The sequence below is a fragment of the Filobasidium floriforme genome, assembly GCF_021052385.1.
Source record: "Filobasidium floriforme strain CBS 6241 chromosome Unknown HD553scaffold_24, whole genome shotgun sequence".
Lineage (NCBI taxonomy): Eukaryota > Fungi > Basidiomycota > Tremellomycetes > Filobasidiales > Filobasidiaceae > Filobasidium > Filobasidium floriforme.
Window position 1 is genome coordinate 260,604 of NW_025763645.1, and position 18,798 is coordinate 279,401.

The following is an 18,798-nucleotide window of genomic DNA, read 5'->3' on the forward strand; positions in this document are numbered from 1 at the left end:
TTTCGGTATAGGAAATGATCCAACAGTGGCAGAGACAGTTCAGAGCTCAGTGGTATCCTAAGCTCATAGTCCAACGAACCGTCATGAGAAATGAAGCATCGCTATGGCCTGTCGATGCACGATCTGTGGTACATCTGCCCCTATACACCAGTCCGCGTATAACTTTAGCAGCATTGACGGCAGAGGATACAACCTCGCGCAGTCTTAGCAGATGTCCAACTTAGGTGGATGTGTCGATGGGCATCAACGTCGCCCTGCGCAAAGACAACGGTCATCGGCTCGTAGCCTCTGGCTATGTGATCAAGTGCGCTCACGGCCAGGCTGGTATTTTCACACGTGACGGAACAGGATTCCTGCACATGGATGGCAGCTTGGTCGCACTCGTCGAGCAGGGCAAGAACAAGAACATGCTCACCTGCAGGGTGAGTCTGAACGATGAGGACGAGGACAACTGTACTATCGTAGTACATGGGTCTGATCGCCACTCTGCTGCCATCTTGACTACGCTCCGAGAGCACGGCGCTGCCAACGCGACTGCCATCACTACGACCGACTTCGACAAGACGTGGCGCAAACTCTTACAGCCGCACTTCGGTTCTCCCACCCCCGTCCCTTGCGAGCAGTGGAGCATGCGGATCAGTCGACTCGGCGTTGTCCACGGTTCCACCAACAAGTCCACCATCAAGAGAAAGGTCACCTACCTGTGGTACATCTGTTATGGTCCCGACCATGAGAACGGCGACATCGCCGACACCCACACCCTCGCGGAGCAGTAGGCAAACTACAGCCTTTGTGTACCACCTACCAAGGAACCAAGCGGCAAGAAGCCCAAGGCTACCGCCCCGCCCATCCTCCCCTGGTCGATCTCAATGACGCCTCACCACACTCTCGGTCAGGCGATCGTGACCGGGATCAGGTATGAGCACCCTCAGGTAGTTCATGAGATGGATCAGTTGTTCAGTCCGGACAAGGCGGTCTTTGACCACTACGTCAAGACGACCAGGGCAAACAGTTTGCAGCAGCTCCGGGAGACTTGGCGGAGTATGCTGGAGATCAAGTCGAGGTCATTTGAAGAGCCTAACGTGTCATTTGCCCACGCCCGGCAGGCTCAAAGTCGGATCTCAGCTGACCAGTTGTTTGCATGTTTCTGCCGGATGTACTGATATCGCATGTCATACCAGCCGATACCTGATCGACTCGTGCAGAATCATTCCCCGACCTGGACGACCCGACTGTAGCTGTCCAAAGGCAAAGTAAACCAAAAGGTTAATGCTGTGCTGGAGCTATACAGTCTGCGTGATTACTCCAAGACCGTCTCTATTCACGTGCGTGCACCGAAGCCCCACGGGAAGTCGACCGTGCCAATTCACGATGGGATCGACGAGACTCTTTCATCTCCAGGCTGCCTCTACAGATGATGGCTCCCACCCGCTTGAGCTTCCACTAAAACTTCTTTGAACGTCACCTCACTTGCAAGGAAGGGGCAATATTGGACCATGCGCTTACCCAGCATCAGCAAGCGACTGCGCATTAAGATGCTCATCCGGTGATACCGACGAGTCGAACCCACATAAATATAGCCTTGTAGCGGCGCGCCCATCTCGAGGAGACAGAACGGTGGGTTTGACTGCCATCAGACATGTTTCGTATGCCGGGCATGTCCAAATGCAATGGTAGTTTAGTAGTTCTCCGCCTCTGACCCAGAGACTACCGCGGTTCTCGGCTTCATCCGCGAGCGAGGGTCCATCGATGGTAACTTACGGCGGACTTGTTCTCGATTGAACCTATTCACCTCAAAGCTTCGAGCATATCCTTCTCCATATCTCACTAGGATATTCATCCCCAATAGACAATTCAGGAGAGAGAATCATGAAGGTTGCAGTAACAGGTGAGCTCGAGCTTATCAGCCACGACACGGGGGCACAGTCCGGCTGACGGATCGACTGCTTGTTTGATGTCTGATCTGGCCTGACCTTCAGGAGCATCTGGGGTCCTCGGCAGAGCCGTCACCAACCACTTTCATAATCAGTCCATACCCACCTTGCCCCTCTCTTTCTCCCGTACATCCCCTTCCGTCTTGTACCCAAACCTTCCCGCTCCGACCCCGCTGGACTTGCTGGACGATCAGGCCGTCCGACAGTTCTTCACCTCGCTCCAATCGGACCCCGAGAAGAAGATCGACTTTCTCATCCACTGTGCTGCGGAACGACGACCTGATGTCGCCGAGGCCGACCCTGAACGGGCTGCAAAGCTGAACGAAGCGTCGACCCGGTTGCTCGCTGAGCTAGCTGCCGAACTGGATTTCGGGCTGGTCTACATCAGCACGGACTATGTCTTTGACGGCAAGAAGCCGCCTTATTCGAGCGGAGACGCTCCTAATCCGTTGAACCTCTATGGAAGGCTCAAGAGAGCCGGGGAAGAGGCCGTACTCGACGTTCGAGGGAAGGCTTCGGAACAGGCCAAGCCTTTGGTCGTGCTTCGTGTACCTCTCTTGTGGGTGCAGAATAGCAAAGGAACCTTTGCGACATCGATGACGAATACTTTCTGCGAATTCCTCGATCAGGTATGGAGAGGTGGAGTACAACGGAGAGACGGCTGTCAACCTCTTCGTTGATATCCTCGAGGACCAGAGCGGCAAGAAGTACACCAGTAAGCCCTGAGACCCTGATTGTCGTTTCAAGCTCTTATGAACATCTGCTGTCTCGCGCCCATTAGTGGACCACTTCGCCGTTCGGTTCCCGACTTGCGTAGAGGATGTCGCTCGGGTCATCTACGACCTTACGCGTGAGCAATCTTCTACCAACTCTTTCGCATCGGATTATGAGGCTGATATGATTTCAAATTACAGGTCTGGACAAGCGAGTCCCTGCGATCGTCCACTACTCCTCTCAAAAGGGATTGACCAAATACGAACAACTGCTCATTATCGCTTCGCATACCGGAGCGTCCACTTCGCACGTCGTCCCCGACGCCGAGGATCCGGCGAGCAAGCCTAATCCGTCTGGGGTCGTCAGGCCAGGAAACACGCAACTCAGTGTAGAAGAGCTCAAGGATCTCGGCGTCGATGTCGAGGAGACTGTCAGTGGAGGTTTCGATGCTTGGTGGAAGCAATGGGCTGGGAAGAAGCAGGGTAGCAGCTCTTGAGGAGCTTGGCAAAGGGAATCCCACGAATGCCGCACGTATATTCGTCGATCATACATGGTCGAGAATCTTTCTATAGACTGCTTGCTACCATAGAGTTTGTAGCAACATCGTCAAATCTTGAATGAAACCGATCCATGCAATCGTCAGGTTGCAGGTTGAAATCGCCGGTGTTCTCACGCGGACCGGGTAAATACTCGATCACGTGAAATTGGAAGAGCAAGGCGACGCGATTTTCCATCAGGGCTTCCCTTCCGACCGTCGACGAGTATATATATTTCGTCAAGATTGCAAGGTTGCAGGGTGTTGCATTGTTGGCGACCGTCAGTACGATAGTACACTCGTTGGCAATCGTCAGTATACTCGATGGCTTATCGTCCACCTCGATTGGATCGGTTGACAACCACGGCATAAGACGGTTTATCCGCCCTTTTCAATCGAATTGACTTATAATCCGCCGCCATTGCCGACCCCGCTTCCTCTTGGAAAAGACTGCAAGGCCTCAAGAACTGACGATTCGACAACGACACCCAAGAGCATTTGCCTAGAGACCGGTCACACCTGCTTTCCACAAAGCGGGGCCTTTCACAACGACCCTTCCTCTTACTTGCTTATCATTGGAAGAACATACGCTAATGGTCTAGACAACCGTCATCTTTCCCCATTCCAAACTCGACCCGTCGAACGTCGACTCTCCCTGAGGAGACGGGTGACGGCCGAGGGGGTCTGATGAAGCACGCATTCGTTCCACCCTTGATCCTCTACTCCCGTTATCGTACGGGGGACAGATGGACGATCGAGGACTAAACGAAGGAGACATCATTCAGTTTCAATCTTTCTTAGTTATGCCCCGATAATATACATTATTACGATCACAACTGCATCTCCGACGTGGTACTTTCGTCATCGCTGCCTTGGTTTGAGAGATTGGTTGCTGCTCCCTGGATGGTAGACCTTGACGCTCAGTGATTCCGAGCTATGTCTAACTCTGTTCAGAGGTAACAGCCAGACTCGATCTCAAGGTGACATGACGCAGGGATATCGTATCTCCGGACCCTCATGGCCCGAGTTTCTCTACATCACTACAATGCTATCATGGCAACGCCGCAAAGTCCTCTTCCGTCATCGATGCAAAGACTGTTCGAGCGTAGGGAGAGCGTTCTCTTCAGTCACTACAGATAGCTTGCTCACATTCAGATCCTAATCCAGACTTACCTCGCTCGTACCCACGCTCGCCTGAGTATCAAAGCTCTCTTCCCTAGTGATCGTGCGGTCCGCAGACCCTGGCAGACTTCCCATACTACCCGCCGTGGACGACGCCTGCGAACCTGCAGACGACATGCCTGCTACAGCCCTCATTGCTACGGTCTTCGCCAATCCGCCCTCGACTGGGATGCCAGCCAACTCGGCGGTCCGTACCATGACCCTGTTCTTCTTCTCCTGTTCCCGCTTGTCGATGGCTTCCCGGACCGATCGGGGGAACATGGTCGCAAACGTCAGGTAAGACGTATGTCCCCTGACTTCCGGGACGACTCTCGTCACCCAGTTGGTACGTTCGATGTTCCACGAGCTAGAGACACCCGCCGAGACGTCCTCGTCTTCTTCCTCTTGACGACGATCATCGTATTTGGCTCGTTTCGTCTGCGAGGCCTCATCCGAATGAGTCCCGGTCAGGTCAGCGTCACCCGTCCTTCTCCGTTTAGTATCCCTGCCTTCCTCTGGCAAGTCGCTCCGAGCGCGTTTCCCCTCGGCTGCTGCTGAACCCGCAGCCGCCTGTTCCTCTGCGTCTTCGACATCGACCTGCATTGCCCCACCCGCCTTGCCAGCCTCTTCCTGTTCCTTCAGCTTGGCATTTCGCTTCCTAGCCATCTCCATCTGGATCTGCCGACGTGATTCCCGCTTGACCTCTTGTCGCTTCAGTCGGCTCGAGATGGTCTCGATCGAGACCAATGTAGGTGGCGTCTGGACGACTTCGTGTGGACGGATGAGGACTTCGTACATTTCGATGTCTGCGAGCGAGTCAAAGGAAGGTGCATATGGCCATCGGATCAGTTTCTTTTCAAAATATACACCACGCGAGACTTGATTTTGGACTGACGAGTGAAACCATTGGCATCTAGGGCCTGAACAGTCTTCGTTACCTGTTCAATGCATGGACTGAAACTGCAGATCCTCGTCGAGACGTCGTCCTGCACAGACGCAATCACATCCCAATGACAATATCAGCTCATCTCGTCCTGTACGTCGAGACTGATTTCTCTGCAGAGCGAGACTGTATAAGATGCTCACTCTTAAGTACTTCAAGGTATGGGGGATAGCTTCCCACGGAGCCGGTAGATCAAGGAAGACTGTTTCCGAATCCAACCACCGAGATCAGCTACTCTTCACGAGCAATGCGGCCCCTCGTCTCGTCTTGCTGACCTGCATCGATCCTGGAAGGACCCGTCCCGAAGCCATCTTTACACACGTTGCGATGTTCCAGCTGGACGATATCTTCCAGACCGTGTTCCGCAAATTCTTCCCTATCAACCGACAGCGAGCAGGTCAATCAGCGTCTGGTTGACAATACTGCAGAGTAGGATCTCGGGGCTGAATTTACCTAGCCTTCTCAAACCTCGTCGCATGGTATTCGAAGGTAAACAGTCTCCCTTTGCCCTTGACCTTGCCCTGCCCTACTGTGGCTGAACCAACATCCCCGCCGACGGTCATCCCCAACGAATGACTCATGCTCCCACTCCCCGTCCCGGCTTCGATGATCCTGCTGCCTGGACGGACACGGAGTTCGTTCATGATAAACGAGATGTCGGGGAGATAGACGATCTGGGTTCGGTGTGGCAGGGAGAGGGACCAGAGGGATGGGGTCGGGCGGAGGAGGTGAATGAAGCCTGCATGTGGTGCTGGGGAGGCCATCTGCAGCGTTTTCGTAGCGTACCATTGTCAGTGTTTATTGAGCTAACAAGACAAGACCGGAAGGCAGAGATGGTGAAAGACTCACTCGACTGCCGAATCTCATCCCGATCATGTCGTCGTGCCCGTATCTTCCCCATTTCGAATGGTGAAATTGACCCGGCGTGACGGTGATAGCCAACAAGTTATCTCTCGTCTACAACCCAAAGTTTTCCCTCGAACTCTGAATGAGTAGACTGTGTCGTAAATCGTAAGAATCAGTAGATTCGGAAGCTCACCTGATGCAGGATGACCAGATCGCCAGCCTCGATAAATTGCTTGGATGAGTGGAACATGCTTGGACGTCCGAACGGTCCTTCAGGCTTGGCGGGCAGCGATGATACCGCAGTGACGGCGGTTTCGGCGCTCATGTTGGTAGATGAGCAAGAGTATGCTCCTGTGGAGGTTAGATGCAGGGATAGTCGAGAGGATGGGAGTAATCGACTCGATACCAAGTAGAATAAAAGCTCAGAGATGACTTTTATTTCGAACGGCTTGCTCGCGGAAACTTCGCTGCAGGTCGACGCGCTTTCTCGAGTTGGAGGTTGATATGGTCGAACTCATCATGATCAACCTCTTCTTCATCGACGTCAAACATCAAGGAGCACTTCGAAGCTCAACACTAGAATCGTTACGCTCTGGATATTCCGCTTGGGAAATCCCGGCGTCGATGACCATGGAAAACAAAGCCGAAGACTATCCAACGACCTCCCCTCTCGAGCGTCTGACCTCATACTACTTTCCTGCCTCCTCCTCCTCCTCCTCCTCTTCCACAACACCTACCACCTCGACCTACCCGACAGACCCATCGCTCTTCGTCCGCTTAGAACAGTACCTCCTCGCTTCCCCTACTTCGGTTGCGATCGTCTCGAGCGTCGGGACCACAGGGCTCGTACTGGGCAGCCTAGTGTTCTATAGACGGTATTGGAGAAGGATCCCCAATGCCGAGGCTGTTCCCGGGAGGACGATACAGAATAAACGGTTCATCAGGGGGATAGTCACTTCGTAAGCCTCTCTTCTCAATCGTTAGACTTGTACCGATGCCAATGGGACATTTATGATACGATATGACTTGGTGTGGTTCTAACTTTGATTGTGTAATTCTGGTTGTCGACTCAGGGTAGGAGACGGCGATGGATTCCGGATATACCATACCCCAGGCCCGTTCTATTCGTACCCTTTCAGATTCCGTAACGTTCCTGAGACGTCCAAAGGTGAGCCTCCAGCCTGTCATTTTCAAGATGTCGAGATGCCAGATCTGACCTGTATATCATACCCTGCTCGATTTCGTCTGATGTAGAGCTCAAGGACCAGACGATCAGTATACGGATAGCAGGAATAGACGCCCCCGAGGTGAGCCCTACCACTTCACGCCGCAAGATCTCGCCAGTCTTCTCGTCTACTTACTCATATCCTCTTTCAACCTTGATCAATCTCAATCGACCAACCCAAAACCCGTCCGAATTGCTGAACTAGACGGCGCACTTTGGCCGACCAGCCCAGGCGCACTCTCAAGAATCTCTTGACTGGCTCAGAGAGCGCCTACTCCAGCCCGCTCGGAAACGGGTCAAAGTGCAGGTGTTGAGAAGGGACCAGTATGGACGGATCGTAAGTATTCGTAATAGTCACGCTCACAGGCTTCGTCCGAAGGAGGTTGCACTCGACTCACTTTATATGTGCGATATCGTCCATTCCAGGTTGGAATTCCCTATGTCCGACGCCTTTTACTGCCTGATCAACCGTTACCTATCGAGATGCTCAAGCGAGGGATGGCGGTCGTCTACGAGTCTGCCGGCGCAGAGTATGGCCCTTGGGGGTTGACCAAGTTGAAAGAGCTTGAAGCTACTGCCAAGTAAGCAACCATCCCTTATTGTGTTCAACGCGGTCTGATCCTGATATGACTCCTGTTGATATCGAAAGATCGGCCAAGGTCGGTATCTGGTCATTACCAGCGTCCAAGTTCGAACACCCTGCGGACTACAAGAAACGGCACAAGATCGGGGACGACCCCGTCTCCCCAGCCAGCAAGACTGCCGAAGCGGCTGCGGTAGTAGGGAAGGGAGTCTGGGGATGGGTCAAGGGGTGGTGGAGGCGATAAAGTTGTCGCCGTGATTAGGACAATATCAATCTGAAAGGCTGGAGCTTGTGTTGACGATCTTGACGACTTTGATGACCATGAAACGATCAAACAACTTCAGCTCCCGACATTCTGCCACGGAGCCAGTATGCAAGGCTATGTCACTATGTAATTCCGATGAGCGCGCACCTATATGTAGCCCAGACATCTGCTCTAAACATGGTTGGCAGGAATCAAAACGGTGCACTCATCAAAGGCTTATGTTGGTGTTTCAGAATGATAACCCTGTGGATCTCGGGGCTTCATTAAAGCGGATTTGACGAATAGACATGCTGTGCTCGCAATGATCCCTCGACGAGGATGCTTGCATTTCTACAATCCTTGGCTGATTGACAGATGACCAAAGCCGAGGGCGAAGCGATTGTCAAGATGCAGATCGCCTTTGCGGCAACCAAAACGCGATGAGAGAAGAAGTCAGCACGATATTGCGCAGGGAAGCACAAGATTTCTTTTTAAGCACATCGCCGTTCCAAACAGCGGAGTTCTAGCATTGTTCGTATGATAATATTGAATGTAGGCATTCAAGGTCGCCAGATCCTTCTTGACTCGTTCATTTGGACTTGAAATGAGCAAGAGTGGTGGCGTTGGGTAGGACTTTGCTGCAGCCTACTAAAGAGCCACGGAGCAGAACCTTCCACTCAGGCAAGTTCCATCCAACATTGACAAGACAAGCGAGCCCTTGAGCAAGTGGAACTCCTTCAACCTATGTACGTTGAGAAGGATCTTCGCCTTCAAGGACAGATAAAACGTTCCAGCCTCTTCGAGGTCATACGTGGCGTACTGCAAGAAGAGGTTGCCCTTCAAGGTCACAGGGATCTTGACCACAGCAGGCAGGAACGAACTCACCCCATTCCTGCTCCTTGTGGGGAGGATTGTGAACACCGAGCCTGATGGAGGCCCTGCCTTGCAGGAGCTTGTTCTTCACCTTGCACTGCTCGTTACTATTGAGCCATTGGTTGAGGGCTTCGCCTATGTCCAGGTACGCGTAGATGTACAGCTGGATCTAGTTCTGGTCAGAAAGCATGATGGATAGGGAACAAACAAAGAAGAATCTTTCGGAACCCTCGGAGCGGGTTGCTAAATTGCTAACGAGCGCTATGTTTGAAAAACAACACCGCGCGGTTCAGTCGCAGCGCCTACAACCGAGAAGCGCGTCTTGTTGTCTGGACTGCATCACAACTTGGACAACAGAAATCGGTACAAAGGAGGGCAAGCTATGACAAGCGTTTTCCTTTCAAGATGCAACAGTCCGTCTGCGCTCCATTCGGACATGACGCTGAGCGGAGAAAGTAAAGCCTGCGCGGCTAGAACTGAGGCCGAATCTTGATTGCCTTGGGTGTATAAAGTCGGGAGGAGCGGTAGTCGCTACTCCCTCGCAAGTTGCATACACGCACCACTGAAGCATCACTCAACCCCAGTTCACTGATAACCCGTCCGTCGAAAGCCTTCCAAACCATGTCTGACAAAGCGCATGATCAAACCGTGACCAGTGCCGACGCCGACAACTATCAAGAGAGTCTCTCAAGCTACCCACACGGCCGACGTCGCCGAGGTATGACCCAGGACGACCTCAAACCGCATATGACTTCTTGGGACGACACGCCCGTGACGAAGGAACCATCCAGCACGAGCGTAGCTTCAGGCTCCATCGGCGACCAGACTGAAACTACCGTCTCGAAAGCTACCGCTCAGGGTGATTCGATCGATGCGAAAAGCCCAAAATCCGGAGAATGAGCAGTGGGGTAGTTTGGGAGTGAAGAAAAGGGTGAAGATCTCGTAGCTCGTCGGACCACCTTGTACTCCCGAACATAGCCATGGGCCATCCTAATCACAGAGAATTGAGATCCGTCGGCACTTCCATCAGGGACTGATCGATGACCTGTCACCTGATCGCTGTGGCCTGGTCATTCCGATCTTATCATTATTATAATATGGAAAAAACACAATGCTATTGTTAATCAGAAGTCACCACTGATCTGACGCCCGCCTAAGACAGTTCGTGCACGACCACATCCCCCCACTCGCCCTCCAACTTGGTCCGGCCCTTGGCATCCTTCTTGGTCTTGTAATCCCCCTTGTCCGGCTCTTTCCCCTTGATCTCGACGTTGTTGGCTAGATCGTCGTGCATGAAAGAGTTGGTCATCGAGTTGATCTTGGTGATGAGCTTGGTAGCCGAGGGTGCTGTGACTAGAAGAGGGAAGTCGGAGAATGTTTGGTCTGGAGGTGATACAAAGTTAAAGCTCAGCAAAAGGTAGACATCATCGTAGCGAGCGCGCTCTAAAATGAACTCACGATCGCATCCGATGATGGAGACCAGACTGCCCCCGTTCTTCCTGATCAAACCGCTCAGCCTATTGAAATGCGTTCGCCATAGAGTGAAGCCTTCCGAGTTGATAGCCTATAGTCCCGAAGCGAGCGAATCATCAGCGAGATGTAAACTATCTCTAGTATGTAATCGTCCGATTATACGCACCAGGAGAGGGACTCGAGGAGGCGCTTCCTGCATCTCCTTCGAGGGTCCGGGCATTGGCAGAGGATCCACCCTTCCGATGTGGGCACAAGGCCGATCAGCTAACGTTCATAATCACACGATGCTTTCCGGGATCGACCCGGGACCAGGGATCAGGGCTCACCAAGGATCCAGCGCCACAGCCTTTCTCACCGGTAACCTCCCGAATCCCTCAGGTGGTCCGGTGGACAGGAGATGTAACAGCGTCCCTCCCCCGAAACTATGCCCTACAAGCGTCAGATCATTGACGTCTACCCTGTTACGCCACGAATCCAGCCACACCATCTTCGGGTCGACTTCCGACTTGGACTTGTGCGCGGGAACAGGTGGGGGACCGTCGTCCGTATACAGGTGGAAAGAGGGGAGATCCTGTGGTCCGGATTGAATCAGGGTAGAAAAGGAGGTGTAGGCTTCGTAGACTTCGGATACTCTGATGTCGAGTTGCATGGATCGGAGACGCATGACGTCCGGAGTCTTTCCCGGTGACCAGCTGATTCGAGGTTGTTCGGCAGCATACCGTCAGGCTCGTCAGCAGTAGTCCCGGTATGTATCGCGACCTAAAGACCCTCACTCACTCTAGCTCTTGAAACTTCAAATACCCCAACCGGACCTCTTCCTCCCCAACAACCTCGTTGGGGTAAAGGATGACCCCCGGTCCACTCCCATCCGCATGTGCGATAGCCAATACGACATTCCCCTCACTAGCCAGTGCTGAACAGACGGCCGAATAGGCGTTCTTGGTTCCTGCCAGGCCGTGGGAGAAGATGACTAGTTTGGATTTGTCAGAATCGGCGAGGGAGGCGAGCGGGGCGAGGGGGTAGAGAGGGGCTCCGAGTCGACCTCCGGTGAATTTCAAGATGGGTGCTGCGATACAGGCATAATATCAGTATGAGACGTGCAGCTGGTGAAAGACAAGATAGGACGCGAAGATGCTCACCTGCAGCCCGCATCAGCGGGTGATCGTTGGCGAATCGTCTCCATCCTTCCAGTACGAATTCGATAGGCCTGTATTGATTTGATCATACAAATATCATCATTTAGCTGCAGTCAGGCTGCCATCATCAGAACAGGTCGTCCTATCACTGACCGAGGTAGCCAGCTGATACTCGTCCCTTGCTTATCTCTCTGCCAAAACCATCCCTTGTCCGGCTTTTCACAGGGGTAATAGATCGAGTATTCCACCTGCCTCACTCCCAGGGCCGAACCTCCCTTTCCATCGTCGTCTTTCGATGTGGAAGGTAGACGAGGTGCAGGTAGAGTATACGGATGACTAGGCGTATGACGGAGGGTGGCGTACCCGACCGTGTGAGGTCCGGGAAACGGGATGGGTAGGGTACCGGTGATGATTCCTGGAATGTATGACATGGCGTCCGACGAGCTGGTGTAGATCCTAGCGAGGTAACGTGTGTTCATCCATGTACGATGAAGGGTGCCACAAGTAATTCTCGTGATGATGAGGCGGAGGTGGCGAGTGACAGGTCAGGCAGGCTGACGATGATGATGGCATAGGATGGAGATGCCGGCGAGGTCGTAAGGATCGGTCATCGTCGTCGTCCACTCCCCGCGAAATCGAGATCGGTTCGATGACGTAAGATGATCAGGTGGAAAAAGTCACGCGATTGCGAATGATCGTGCTTCGCAAGGTCAAAAGTGCAAATGTACAAGTTTAGGCCGTCGTAGCACATTCGTTCAGCTGATGAACTCTCTATATCATTGGTGGTGCCGGTCGAAGAGGGCACAAAGTGGGTGATGCGGATGACCGGTAGTCAAATTTCGAAAGAAACGGCTAGTCTCATTGAATCATCACGAGAAAATCTCATATCCTGCAGGCAGCGATAACTGAAGGCTCGTGAAGCGCAAAGGATACAATTCAGTCTCGAGTGTCTGTCTATGGCAGCATTGACTGCTGGTGATTCCTAGAGGAGGTCTCGCTATCGCCAGGACATGATTGGACAAGATTGTCACATGCGTTAAACAGACACTACAGCGATCACAGCGGCCTTCTCCTATAGTAGACCTTACAGCGATCACAGCGGCCTTCTCCTATAGTAGACCTTACAGGGAACTTACGGCCGCTGGCCGCTCCAAAAATTGGCGTGTGAGCAAAATAGACTGTTCAGCCCGTACCAGACAACGAGCAGGATGACGAGCAGTGGGAGGTCCTATTGTGCCTGTATTGACATGGTATTTCACACAACCGACCCGAGCCAGCATCACTGTTCAGGGATGGCCAAGCATGGGATATCAATGCCAGTAGACTCCGACAGACTGGAGCGTTCCTCGATCCTCGAACTAGATTGTTTCTGCATACTTGATGCTTCTTGGCCCTGCATTTCGCACGGACCAGATGTCGCGCATGTGCGCTCGAGACACAACACGGCTCTCGGCTTTAGACGATACGCGATTGTCCAGCAGGACTCCTGATATATCGATCGATCGGATAATAAGAACCTGAATATCGGATGACGGGGTACCTGACCGTTTTTGTTCGTCAGTCATGATCAGTTACGATGAGTCCATCGGGACCGCTTGACCGCTTGTCGCCTTGTGAACTGTTGGACCTGCACGGGAAAAGCCTCGATGGCGATAGAGCTCTCGGCACCAATACATCAGACCGAGGTGTTCGGATCAACCCATACAGCCAAAAGTCTGCGTGAGTACAGTACGTAGTACAAGGGCTTACCCTCTCATGTCCTCTACCGCATGGGAATTAGCCCGGGCAAAACCACCGGGTGGCTGCAAAGGTTCCTTGATGGCTGCCGCCGCCAGCCGTCAGCCACAAACCTTAATTCGCGCTTATGGGGGGGACTCCCCGCGATACGCTGCAGGATTGTGCTCCCATGTGCTTCACCTGTGTGCGCCAGCCCAGGGAGGTCGTCGTCTCGGAATTTCATAGGCGCCCGGCACATGACCCCAGACATCACTGTGACCAGGACGAAACGCGATCGCAGCCGTTGTCTCACTGTCTCACAGAATTGCACCCTCGGAGAAAAGACCGGGTAAAACGCCTCTAACCTTCCGTGAGACCCCACGGAGACATCTTCTGACCGAATGAACCTCTGACCGAGGCGAATGTACGCGTCGCGTTGCACTCTTGTGTGCAGAGCACAAGGTGATGTGTGCAATGATGGACGACATCTTTGTGTCCGTTCACATATCCCGCACGCAAGACATGCTGACTGTGAACGCCTCCACTTCCAAGAAGTTTCGCTCACACCGATATTTTCTCAGACTAGCCAGGGTCAGATTGTCATCTACCGCAGCCGATTCATGAAGCTCCTATAAAGATCGATGACCCTTGGGTCTGGACTCTGTATGTCATCTTTCGAAGCTTTACCCCGAATTCCGCGCTCCAAACCTAGCCCTTCTTCGCCATAATCGAATCGCTTCATCAAACACGATGCGTTTCTTCTTCGTTGTTCTCATAACAGTCGCCTTCATAATCACCACGGCATTATCATCCCCGGCCCCGATCGTCCCCCAGAGCCAGACTACCGCTACGATACCAGCACCCCCTCACAAACTGGATCATCGAGCGGTTCGACAAGGGACGCTTTGCGCCAACGTGCCAATAAAAGCGCGTCTCACCATCTTGACTTATGTGAGTGACAAGGCGTGAAGCTGGCGAAGACCATCTGCTAATGCTTTGCATCAATCTCGCAGAACGTGATCGACGTAAGTCAACCGCAGGCTATAGCAGGCGGCAAGAACGGAGCAGACTGATCATCGGGTATCTGCGTATCAGGATATCTGCCTTTGCACACAAAATGGCCAGCTCACTCAACGGTCCCAGCAGGACCTCAGGACGGCGCTGGATAGAATGGGAACTGGCGGACTCATCGGATCGCTCCTTAGACTTCTCGGTCAGACTTTGGATGGGTTATCGACCCTGTTATTCGGGAATGCAAACACCGAGGTAAGTTCGGGCTTCCTTCAATCCCGTCTGGCGCGTGCTGATATCCTTGCGTATCGAACAGCTTTTGCGAAAGAGAGCCACCTGTGACTATCCGGCCAACTCTATACCGGTGTGCGGCGGTACTTGTACCTTCGCCTGTGCTACCGGTTATAAACGCTGCGGCAACCAATGTATCGCCAACGACCGCGCCTGTGTCTCTAACATACCGGCTCCTTTGCGAAGAAGGAAGATAATGTGCGAGGGCACCAAGGTCTCGTGTCCAGTATTCGGACGGGGAAAGACAACCTTCGAGTGTGTGGACATCGCGAACCGGCTCGAATCATGCGGAGGCTGCATATCTGCTGGTCAAGGTCGCGACTGTAGCGAGATCGAGGGAGCCGATCAGGTCTCCGTGAGTTCTACCATCTCGGATTCGCGATTATGATCGGCGTTCACCTAACCTTCGAATCGTTTGTTGCAGTGTCGAGCGGGAGACTGTGTTGTGCAATCATGCATGCGCGGATTCGAGATGATCAACAACTCGTGCTTGCGAAAGAGCGACCTTTCTTGAGAACGGACTATCGTCCGACTGTGATGACGACTTTTCTTCTTACCATCTTACGACGGGACACGACAACAGATTTTCTTTTGGGATACATGGTTCGCATTTCACTTGTATAGAGGTTGTATGAGTATTACTGTGCTGGACTTGATTTAGTTTGATGTTCGCCTTCCGTTTTCGCACTTGCTAGATACACTGAGAAAGGTATTGTGGACCAGGAATCGTAGGCATGGTTCGTGAAGTTGTAACCCTTCGACGCCTCAGCGAGTGATTCTTGCCAACGCGATCGCTTTCCTTCCACTCGCCGGTCCCGGTCGTACATCACCTTTGAGATTACTCGCTACACCCCATTCCACCGTTTCCATTGATCCTTTCGTCTGATTCGCTACGCACCGTTCACCCGCTCCCATCAGTCCTTCAGGCTCACTTGCTTCATTCCGTTTTCCCGCTTTTGACGGGACCGAGGAGGGTCGCAATTCGTTGCTGCTGGGTACCACAACCACGAACGGGCTCTGCTCTGGGATCGGATCAGCAGCAGCAGCAGTAGTGTCACTATCAGGAGGGTTCAGCAGCTTGTGGTTGAACGGCAAGTTCAGGCGTTGGCCGTCACGCAACCGATGAGGGTCCACGGCAACGCTCTCTCTTAGGTGGGCGGTGTCACACTCGGCTCGATTGTCTCCAGCGAGTTGAGCCGGTGCACAGGCGTGTTTGAGGGGCGCTTTGATGCGGAGAGAGGTTTTGCCTTCGAAGGGCAGCGCGTGCAGTTTGCCGTCCTGCACAAAGCGCAACTTGTGTCGCCCTTTCGAAGCGTGTCCTTCTGAAAGCCGGCTTACTCACAACGATTGACAAGTAAATCCTACATTTCAAGAATTTCCCGCGTCAAGCGCAATTCCAAAACGCCTCTGAGAAAGTGGATTCGCGGAATTACTCTTCATACTCGGAAAAAATACAAAACACGACCTAGATTACGCCTCTTCCCTGCTCAAGCTCCGATCTGCCTCGTCTGACGGACAGCCTCCAACCCGAGGTTATCCGGGACGGCCGTCTCCCCGAGCGGGAAGCTCGCCTTGAGCGCACCTCCAAAGGCGACATCCCCGTTCTCGGCCCTGAACTTGGCGATTCGCTCCTCGATCTCTGGTCGGAAGTTCTTGATCAGACCCCTGCAGTGTCAAGGTAAAATATCATGTCAGCTCGTAGTTTGCGTGGATTCGCCAGGATAGCTTGGACTGACTGGATCGGCCAGGCGGCGGCATCACCCAAAGCACAGATGGTGTGACCCTCGATCTGCTTGGTCAGCTCTGATAACGTGCAAAAACAATGTTGTACCTCGAATATCAGCTCCCTGTTGGCATACGTGTCACGTCGTCTCGCGACCCACCTTGCAGCATGTCAATCTCACGCTCCTGTGCTCGTCCTTGCACCATTCGGTTCATCATGTTGGTCATCCAGGTCGTTCCCTCCCTGCACGGTGTGCACTGACCGCACGACTCGTGCTTGTAGAACGCGCTCTGCAAGAATTCCAACCAAGATCAGCCACATTGACCTTTTCTGTATGTAACAGCTCGACCTCGACTCACGAATCGAGCAATGGCCGAGATCATGTCGGTCGTGTTGTCCATGACGATGATCGCACCCGTTCCCAACGAAGTCCCGTGATCCTTCAACGAATCGTAGTCCATCAAGACCTTTTCGCTCACGTCCCTCGTGATGACGGGGACACTGCATCCACCGGGAATAACACCCTTCAAGTTCTCCCAACCTCCTCGGACGCCTCCACAGTGCCTCTCCAGCATCTCTTGCAGGGGCATGGACATCTCCTCCTCGAATACCGCGGGGGCGTTGACGTGACCAGAGACGCAGAACAACTTGGTACCGTGGTTTCGCTCACGACCGAAGCTGGCGAACCATTTTCCAGATCGACGGGCGATGGCTGCGGTAAAGAAAGGCAGGCAAATGACAATTGCGTGAGCATATGGTCTTCGGTTAAAGCATATTCACGCAACCTGTACTCACTCGGGGCGACAGCGACGGTCTCGACGTTGGCGACGGTCGTAGGACATCCGAACAACCCGACATCAGCGGGGAAAGGAGGCTTGAGCCTAGGCTTGCCCTGTTTCCCCTCGATCGACTCGATCAGAGCCGTCTCCTCTCCACAAATGTACGCTCCGGCACCCCTGTGCAGGTAGACGTCGAAATCGTACCCGGAACCACAGGCGTTCTTGCCGATCAGGCCCGCCTTGTAGGCCTCGTCGATGGCTTGTTGAACGTGGGAGGCTTCTTGGTAGAATTCTCCTCGGATGTAGATGTAAGCTACGAGGTCGAAAGGTCGTGCGGTTCGATCAGTCGGCGTGTTTCTTATCCATTCGATTCTTCAGGGACGCCTGAGACTCACCGGCACTAGCGTTCATAGCTCGTCCGGCTACCAAACACCCTTCGACGAGCTTGTGAGGGTCTCCCCTCATGATCTCCCTGTCCTTGCAGGTACCCGGCTCTCCCTCGTCGGCGTTGACAACGAGGTATCTAGGCCTGTGGTGGGGGCGGAATCGATTATTGTTGTGGACGACGATGATAGGTAGGAGATGGTTTGTCAAAGCAAGAACATTGGAGGAGGGGCAGATGTGATGAGACAGATCAGATCAGCTCCGATGGAAGCCGAGTTCCGCTTAATGGCTGCACGCACCTAGGATCCTTCTCCCAACCGGGCTTGTTCATGAAACTCCACTTCAACCCCGAGGGGAACCCCGCTCCACCTCGTCCTCTCAACCCACTCTCTTTAACTTGGTTGATGATCCACGTATCTCCCTTCAACAGGATCTCCTTGGTCTTGTGCCAATCCCCACGGCTCTGAGCTCCCTTGATACCATGATCGTGCCTAGACAAGAGGTTGGTGAAGATCCGGTCTTGATCTTTGAGACCTCCGTAACGACGGACGGGGGGGTCGGCGACGGTCGCTAGGGATCGGTTGAGGTTTGTCTTGAGGGCGCTCTTGGCTGTGCGTGCGGGAAAGTTATTGTGCGATCCATGGGGCATGGGATAGGATGAAGCAGATGGTCAGCAACAATTATGGCAGGCACGGAGACCAGGACAGGTGTCTTCGACTTCAAGGGAGGAGAGCCGATCGTCATGCATCGATCCGCAAGATTGCAGAAATCCACACCGATCTCCAACCGCCCCATCCCGATCGACCACCTCTACTCGTCGCTGGAAACGCGACACTCACGCAAGAGCACCTTGGAAGCAGCGTTCTTGATCATCTTGAAGAAGAGTGTGCTCGACTATAGCTGTACGCTGTCTTTTGGGAACGCTAGGTAGGTTTGGATTGTATGTGTGGCAATTGTGATTGAGATGTCGATCTTTGTGAACTCTCGATCCTCCCGTTCGCCGTTCGCGAGCCAATCCGAGGAAACGGGTTGGCTCGGGGAAAATGCAGCGAGACGATCGAACGTGGAATGATGACACGTCATGATCTTTCCTCTCGAAAGATACCTTGATAAGAGCAGCTGCCCTGACGTAATGCCATAACGTAACCCAGATCTCCCTGGTCTGCGAAAGGTCTCGGCTCAAAAGATCAACTATCGAACGAGCTGCATGTTCAAGGGCTGCACCAG

The 18,798-nt window shown here is 53.2% G+C and overlaps 8 protein-coding genes across 8 annotated transcripts; 5 read left to right on the plus strand and 3 right to left on the minus strand.

Moving 5' to 3' along the window:
* The first annotated feature begins 71 nt into the window (after positions 1-71).
* HD553DRAFT_129784 (uncharacterized protein) lies at positions 72-858 on the plus strand. Its single transcript, XM_046176578.1, has one exon. The coding sequence runs from the start codon at positions 237-239 to the stop codon at positions 774-776; it is 540 nt and encodes a 179-aa protein (XP_046033503.1). The 5' UTR covers positions 72-236; the 3' UTR covers positions 777-858.
* A 784-nt stretch (positions 859-1,642) lies between these two features.
* On the plus strand, positions 1,643-3,331 carry HD553DRAFT_318333 (uncharacterized protein). Its single transcript, XM_046180857.1, has 5 exons — positions 1,643-1,888; positions 1,980-2,493; positions 2,564-2,649; positions 2,716-2,784; positions 2,849-3,331. Exons 1-5 carry the CDS (start codon positions 1,870-1,872, stop codon positions 3,142-3,144), a joined length of 984 nt encoding a protein of 327 aa, XP_046033504.1. The 5' UTR covers positions 1,643-1,869; the 3' UTR covers positions 3,145-3,331.
* A 782-nt stretch (positions 3,332-4,113) lies between these two features.
* Positions 4,114-6,582, minus strand: HD553DRAFT_129948 (tRNA methyltransferase complex GCD14 subunit-domain-containing protein). The gene is made up of 8 exons (XM_046176579.1): positions 6,327-6,582; positions 6,137-6,244; positions 5,741-6,051; positions 5,563-5,663; positions 5,431-5,489; positions 5,240-5,330; positions 4,357-5,150; positions 4,114-4,278 (listed from the first exon to the last, which is right to left on the minus strand). The coding sequence occupies exons 1-8, from the start codon at positions 6,456-6,458 to the stop codon at positions 4,264-4,266; spliced, it is 1,611 nt and encodes a 536-aa protein (XP_046033505.1). The 5' UTR covers positions 6,459-6,582; the 3' UTR covers positions 4,114-4,263.
* A 181-nt stretch (positions 6,583-6,763) lies between these two features.
* HD553DRAFT_277018 (uncharacterized protein) lies at positions 6,764-8,185 on the plus strand (the record flags this gene model as incomplete). Its single annotated transcript, XM_046177980.1, has 6 exons — positions 6,764-7,092; positions 7,207-7,301; positions 7,388-7,440; positions 7,564-7,695; positions 7,785-7,939; positions 8,008-8,185. The coding sequence occupies 6 exons, from the start codon at positions 6,764-6,766 to the stop codon at positions 8,183-8,185; spliced, it is 942 nt and encodes a 313-aa protein (XP_046033506.1).
* A 2,026-nt stretch (positions 8,186-10,211) lies between these two features.
* Positions 10,212-12,098, minus strand: HD553DRAFT_345444 (putative platelet-activating factor acetylhydrolase 2, cytoplasmic; the record flags this gene model as incomplete). The annotated part of the gene is made up of 7 exons (XM_046183096.1): positions 10,212-10,441; positions 10,517-10,622; positions 10,698-10,767; positions 10,858-11,223; positions 11,309-11,597; positions 11,671-11,738; positions 11,821-12,098. The coding sequence occupies 7 exons, from the start codon at positions 12,096-12,098 to the stop codon at positions 10,212-10,214; spliced, it is 1,407 nt and encodes a 468-aa protein (XP_046033507.1).
* A 2,035-nt stretch (positions 12,099-14,133) lies between these two features.
* Positions 14,134-14,736, plus strand: HD553DRAFT_326404 (uncharacterized protein; the record flags this gene model as incomplete). Its single annotated transcript, XM_046181705.1, has 3 exons — positions 14,134-14,334; positions 14,397-14,408; positions 14,479-14,736. 3 exons carry the CDS (start codon positions 14,134-14,136, stop codon positions 14,734-14,736), a joined length of 471 nt encoding a protein of 156 aa, XP_046033508.1.
* A 55-nt stretch (positions 14,737-14,791) lies between these two features.
* Positions 14,792-15,351, plus strand: HD553DRAFT_130033 (uncharacterized protein). The gene is made up of 2 exons (XM_046176580.1): positions 14,792-15,040; positions 15,110-15,351. The coding sequence occupies exons 1-2, from the start codon at positions 14,882-14,884 to the stop codon at positions 15,197-15,199; spliced, it is 249 nt and encodes an 82-aa protein (XP_046033509.1). The 5' UTR covers positions 14,792-14,881; the 3' UTR covers positions 15,200-15,351.
* Positions 15,352-15,944: 593 nt separating this feature from the next.
* HD553DRAFT_318346 (NADH-ubiquinone oxidoreductase) lies at positions 15,945-18,548 on the minus strand. Its single transcript, XM_046180858.1, has 8 exons — positions 18,411-18,548; positions 17,871-18,180; positions 17,583-17,716; positions 17,204-17,500; positions 16,768-17,120; positions 16,569-16,698; positions 16,422-16,488; positions 15,945-16,350 (listed from the first exon to the last, which is right to left on the minus strand). The coding sequence occupies exons 1-8, from the start codon at positions 18,442-18,444 to the stop codon at positions 16,173-16,175; spliced, it is 1,503 nt and encodes a 500-aa protein (XP_046033510.1). The 5' UTR covers positions 18,445-18,548; the 3' UTR covers positions 15,945-16,172.
* Positions 18,549-18,798: the final 250 nt, after the last annotated feature.

Excerpts from the sequence above, each read along its gene's own strand:
- HD553DRAFT_129784 (XM_046176578.1), top strand. The coding sequence starts at position 237 with ATGGGCATCAACGTCGCCCTGCGCAAAGACAACGGTCATCGGCTCGTA.
- HD553DRAFT_318333 (XM_046180857.1), top strand. Across the intron at positions 2,494-2,563 it reads GTGCTTCGTGTACCTCTCTT|GTATGGAGAGGTGGAGTACA; the intron begins GTGGGTGCAGAA and ends TTCCTCGATCAG. Across the intron at positions 2,650-2,715 it reads GAGCGGCAAGAAGTACACCA|TGGACCACTTCGCCGTTCGG; the intron begins GTAAGCCCTGAG and ends CGCGCCCATTAG.
- HD553DRAFT_129948 (XM_046176579.1), bottom strand. The coding sequence starts at position 6,458 with ATGAGCGCCGAAACCGCCGTCACTGCGGTATCATCGCTGCCCGCCAAG. Across the intron at positions 6,052-6,136 it reads GGATGAGATTCGGCAGTCGA|ATGGCCTCCCCAGCACCACA; the intron begins GTGAGTCTTTCA and ends AAAACGCTGCAG. Across the intron at positions 5,490-5,562 it reads TCCTTCCAGGATCGATGCAG|TCTTCCTTGATCTACCGGCT; the intron begins GTCAGCAAGACG and ends ATTCGGAAACAG.
- HD553DRAFT_130033 (XM_046176580.1), top strand. The coding sequence starts at position 14,882 with ATGTGCGAGGGCACCAAGGTCTCGTGTCCAGTATTCGGACGGGGAAAG. Across the intron at positions 15,041-15,109 it reads AGGGAGCCGATCAGGTCTCC|TGTCGAGCGGGAGACTGTGT; the intron begins GTGAGTTCTACC and ends CGTTTGTTGCAG.
- HD553DRAFT_318346 (XM_046180858.1), bottom strand. The coding sequence starts at position 18,444 with ATGATCAAGAACGCTGCTTCCAAGGTGCTCTTGC. Across the intron at positions 17,717-17,870 it reads GGTTGGGAGAAGGATCCTAG|GCCTAGATACCTCGTTGTCA; the intron begins GTGCGTGCAGCC and ends CCCCCACCACAG. Across the intron at positions 16,699-16,767 it reads TCTCGGCCATTGCTCGATTC|AGCGCGTTCTACAAGCACGA; the intron begins GTGAGTCGAGGT and ends GAATTCTTGCAG.